This window comes from Miscanthus floridulus, chromosome 3 (assembly GCF_019320115.1).
Source record: "Miscanthus floridulus cultivar M001 chromosome 3, ASM1932011v1, whole genome shotgun sequence".
Classification (NCBI taxonomy): domain Eukaryota; kingdom Viridiplantae; phylum Streptophyta; class Magnoliopsida; order Poales; family Poaceae; genus Miscanthus; species Miscanthus floridulus.
The window spans coordinates 148,420,062-148,425,469 of record NC_089582.1 but is presented as its reverse complement, the minus strand read 5'-3'; the positions used below and the strand labels follow the sequence as shown (position 1 = coordinate 148,425,469).

Here is a 5,408-nt window from a genome sequence, read left to right as displayed (position 1 = left end):
GATATTTAAGGTAGAAGTTGAAAACCAACACAATTTAAAGATTAAGATAGTCAGGTCTGACCATGGGGGAGTACTACGGTCGGCATACCCCATATAGCCAAGTTTCTGAACCTTTGCAAGGTTCTTACAGGAGAATAGCATAGTAACCCAGTATTCTACATTGGGCGAACCTCAGCAGAATGGAGTAGCCGAAAGGTGCAATCGTACCCTGATGGATATGGTGCGCAGTATGATAAGTTACTCCACCTTACCGATGAGTCTGTGGATAGAGGTGTTAAAAACTGCTATTCATATTCTCAATAGAGTACCAAATAAGTCGATGTCAAAAACACCGTGTGAGTTGTGGACAGAAAGAGTACCCTCACTAAACCACTTATGTGTATGGGGGAGTCCTGCTGAGGCTAAAGTATTTAACCCAAACATTAGGAAGCTAGATCCTAAAATAGTAAGTTGCAATTTCATTGGTTACCCAGAAAAGTCAAAATGTTTTCGTTTCTACTGTCCAGACAAACATACAAAGTTTGTGAAAACGAGACACACAGTCTTCCTAGAAGATAAAATGATGAGGGGGGCATGGTAGCTCGAGAAATTGACCTTGAAGAGAAGCTGGTGTATGCGCCCACTTTGATGATTCATGAGCCATTTTTCTTACTACTTGTTGTCGCTACACCGACAGTGCAAGATACTGTGGTGTTAGCACCCGTTGTTATTCTGCCTGTGGCAACAATGAATGATGATGAAGAACCTATTCTTCAGGATCCTGTAGAACCTATTGCCACAAATGAGGGGGAGCAACAACAGCCTCAAACATTAGATGTGCCAAATATGGAGGCCCCTAGAAAGTCTCAAAGAGTTAGAAAATCAGCTATTCCTGCTGATTATGAAGTGTACAACACTAAGAAATTTCAAATGGAGGATGATCCCACCTCATTTGAAGAATTCATGAGAAGTGATCATTCATCAAAGTGGCTTGAGCCCACGGAAGATGAAATGAAATCTATGAATGCCAATAAAGTTTGGGATTTAGAGATAATCCTAAAGGAGCCAAAACAGTAGGCTGTAAATGGGTCTATAAAATAAAACTTGACTCTCAAGGGAATATAGAGAGATATAAAGCACGACTTGTGGCAAAAGGCTTTACGCAAAGAGAATGGATTGATTACAATGAGATCTTTTCTCTAGTCTCATGTAAGGATTCATTCAGAATCATAATGACATTAGTGGCACATTACGATTTAGAATTACATCAGATGGATGTAAAGACGGTATTTCTCAACAGGGACTTGGAGAAAAATATTTACATGGCATAACCGAAAGGTTTTGTCATAGAAGGAAAAGAACGAATGAGATGTCGCCTAAAGAAATCCATTTATGGATTAAAACAAACTTCAAGACAGTGGTACTTGAAGTTTGATCAGACAATAAGAAATTTTGGGTTTAAAGAAAATATAGAGGACAATTGTGTCTATACAAAATTTAAGAATGGGAAGTTTATCTTCCTTGTCCTGTATGTGGATGATATCTTACTTGCTAGTAGTGATGTTAATCTACTACTGGAGACAAAGAAGTTTTTGTCCTCAAAATTTGATATGAAAGATTTTGGTGAAGCTTCGTTCGTTCTAGGGATTGAGATTCACAGAGATAGAAGTAAAGGGGTATTATGACTGTCACAAAAGACATACATAAAAAAGATCTTAAAAGAAATTCAGTATGCACAAATGTAGTCCCTCACTTGCTCCTATTGTCAAGGGCGACAGATATAGGGATTTTCAATGCCCCAGGAATCAATATGAGATCGATTAAATGAAAGCGGTTTCATATGCTTCAGCTGTCGGAAGCTTGCAATATGCTTAAATATGCACGCGCCCTGACTTAGCATTTATTACCGGGTTACTTGGCAGATTCTAGAGCAATCCTGGAACACAACACTGGAAATTAGTAAAGAAAGTCTTGCGTTATTTGCACGTAACGAAAGGCCTCATGATGACGTATAGGAGATCGGATTCACTTCATATAGTGAGATATTCAGATTCTGATTATGCGGGAGATGATAGAAAATCTACGTCTGAATATGTATTCACTCCCGCAGGGGGAGCTATTTCATGGAAAAGCTCAAAACAAGCCATCACTACATCGTCCATAATGTATGTCGAGTTTGTAGCGTGTTATGAGGCAACAGGGCAGGTGAACTAGCTAAAGAAGTTCATACCTGGTTTAAAGGTGGTTGACGATATCTATAGACCACTTAAGTTATACTGCGATAATAATCCGGTAGTACAGTATGCTCACAACAATAAGTCAAGTGCTGCTGCCAAACACATTGACATAAAGTATTATGTTGTGAAAGATAAAGTCCAGGATCAAGTCATAAGTCTTGAGTATATAAGTACCGAAAAGATACTCGTGGATCCGCTTACAAAAGGCTTACCACCCAACGTGTTCAGAGAATATGTAGCCGGTATGGGTTTAAGGAAAAGCCTATAATTTCTGGATAAAAGAAGGCCCAAAAATAAGTATCTATTTTAGAACAGAGTGGTGTGTTGTAGCTGTTAAATCTATCGACAATGAACCGTGACGATGAGACATGCTCTATGCGTTAATCTTTAATGGAATGAACAAAAGTAAATGATATGAAAGTAAAAGATGGAAAGAGATAAGGGAGAAATTGTTAGATTGATCTCTAATCCTAACTGGACCCAACGGTCCAGTTGGGCCTTTGATTCGCGCCCTGATCGGGGGCGTCCAGCCTACCATGGCTGGAGGGCTCCTGTCACACTGCGCTATAAAAAAAGGTGGGGGCCGACGACTCTAATCACGAGGTTGACCTAAGCCGAGCTCCCCACCGACACCAAAACCATAATCCGACCAGAGAGGGCACAACCAGTGACGGAAAGCCACCAGCCGCACCGCCCGCTCCATCGACGTCTTCATCGCCCTCTTCACCGACCGTCGCTGCCCGTGCGCAGACTACATCAACGAACATGATGGCGTCCACTGAACCCACCCCCTCTGCAGTATCAGGATCAACACCTTCTTTATTCCTTTTCTATCTCTCTTATTATACATGTATTAGAATGAACTGCGTTCTTTATCCCATAAAGAATCACCCTAATCTATAATCCTAGTGATCCAACGGCACAAACACACCAGCCCTGCAGATGGTAGGCTGGCTGCGGGCGTTCGTTTCGTTCCATCCGCGGTTGTCCGCTGTCTTCACTCCCAGCAACCTTTCTTATCCGGTGCCGGAGCCATGTGCTTTCCAACTGACCCACGGACGAGTAGCTGCTGCTGCTCTGTTTCTTCTTGTTACTCCCTTGCAACTTGTGCTTTTTCAATTCTACTACTAGTAAGTTAGTTTCGTTTCACATGTAACGTAAACTCATTCCTCTTAATTACAATGATAAACGCAGAGCTCTTGCGTATCTGCCCGCTGACTCTGGCACCATGGAGGAGATGAGATGGAGGTCAATCTTCACGATTTCCCGTCTACGGAGTTAGCACACAGCAGTCGTCCAGACTTGTGTTGCCAACATCGCAAGGAATCTTCTTCTTCCTTGCTTTGATGCATACTAGCATGGAGTCGTATTTTACAGGTGATGATTTCGCCGAGGCGGAGGCGCGGAGCAGAGTGCCACAGCAGGCACCAAACAAACGCATCAAAAGAACAAACAAAAGAATCACATCGCAGAACGCGGCGGCGGGAACGCACGGCTTCACTCACAGCTCAGCTCACCGCCGGGGGCTTCACGGCCGGCTCCAGCAGCTCGGTCCAGAACAGCGCGGCGTCGGCGCCGTCGCCCTTCACCACCTCAACCACGGACACGGCGTCCGCGAGCCTAAACACGCTCACTTTGGCCACCACGACGCCGCCGCCGCCCTCCTCGTCCTCCACGTACACGGGTCCACCGCCGGCCCTCTTCCCGTCCTTTCGCACGCGGTACCCGCCCTTCCGCCCGGCCGCCTCCACGCGGGCCAGCACCGCCGCGGCAGGCTCGGCCACGAACACCCGCTCCTTGCCGCCGCCCACGAACAGCGCCGACAGGTCGGAGCCCGGGGAGAAGCTGAGGATGTCGAACGCGGTCGGCTCCCTGTCCTCCTCGTCCGCCTTGAACTCCGCCGGCCCAAACCATGCCTCCTCCTGCTCACCACCGCCGTGCATCAGGCGGCCCAGCTCCTCGTCGCTGGCGCCGTGGCGGAACCACGGGTGCGCCACGATGCCGTCCGCGTCGATGCGCGCCGACGGGTCCGGGTCCAGCACGCGCCGCAGCAGGTCGCGCAGCGCCGGCGAGAACCACGCGGGGCACCGGAACCTGCCCGCGTAGATCTTGCGGTACATGTTCACCAGGCTCGCGTCGTTGAAGGGGAGGTAACCCGCCGCCAGCACGAACAGCACCACGCCGCAGGACCAGATGTCCACCTTCGCCGGCTCGTACCCTTTCCGCGACAGGATCTCGGGGGCCACGTACGCCGGGGTGCCGCACATCGTGTGCCGGAGGAGACTACCGTCGGCGGCGGCGCCGTCGGTGGCGGTGGCCACAGCGCCGAGCCCGAAGTCGGCCACCATCAGCGCGCCGGCCTCGTCGAGCAGGAGGTTCTCGGGCTTGATGTCGCGGTGGTACACGCCGCGCGCGTGGCAGTACCGCACGGCGGACACCAGCTGCCGGAAGTAGTGCCGCGCCAGGTCCTCCGTCATGCGGCCCGACGCGTCCACGAGCGAGAACAGCTCGCCGCCGCCGGCGAGGTCCAGCACGAAGTGAACCTTCTTGCGCGTCGCCAGGATCTCGTGGAGCCGCACCACGTGGCGGTGCCGCAGGAGACGGAGGATGCCTGCCTCCCGCTCGATGGCCACGGGCCGGTCACCGGTGGCGCTGGCGGCGGCGCGCGGGTTGGGGAACGACTTGATGGCCACAGACCGGCCCGTGAGCAAGTCCCGCGCCAGGTACACCTTGGCGGACGCGCCGCGACCCAGGAGGCCGCCGAGCTCGTACCTTCCGAGGAGCACGGTCCCGGCGGCGTGGGGAGAGTCAGCGGCCGCGGATGCGACGGCGCCGGTGGCGGGCGGCATCGTGGCGGCGGCGTCTGCTCGGCCGGCGCCGTCGTAATGGCCGGGCGTTACGGGGGAATTTTTCCTGTACCGTACCGTCTCACTGGCCGGTGATCGCGGTCGTGCTGGGTGGCTTCTTGCTGCGGCTGGCTGGAGCAGTTTGAGTTGGGGGGTTTGCTCTTTGCCGTCGCCGCCGTGCCCGTATTTATGTATCACGCGGTGGCCGGCTTCGAGTGCGGGACGCAGAGGAGACGCGCTGCTGCGTGGGAGTACTCGGACTCTCACTTGGGAGCTTGACGAGTGGGCCCGGCAGTTTCGACTCAATGACAGCTGGGGTCGGTTGGGTGGGTGCACGAGCAGCGAA

The 5,408-nt window shown here is 51.1% G+C and overlaps 1 protein-coding gene across 1 annotated transcript; it reads right to left on the bottom strand.

The window, feature by feature from the left end:
• Positions 1 to 3,367: 3,367 nt before the first annotated feature.
• On the bottom strand, positions 3,368 to 5,204 carry LOC136547480 (CBL-interacting protein kinase 29-like). Its single transcript, XM_066539421.1, has one exon. The coding sequence runs from the start codon at positions 5,063 to 5,065 to the stop codon at positions 3,725 to 3,727; it is 1,341 nt and encodes a 446-aa protein (XP_066395518.1). The 5' UTR covers positions 5,066 to 5,204; the 3' UTR covers positions 3,368 to 3,724.
• Between the last annotated feature and the right edge of the window lie 204 nt (positions 5,205 to 5,408).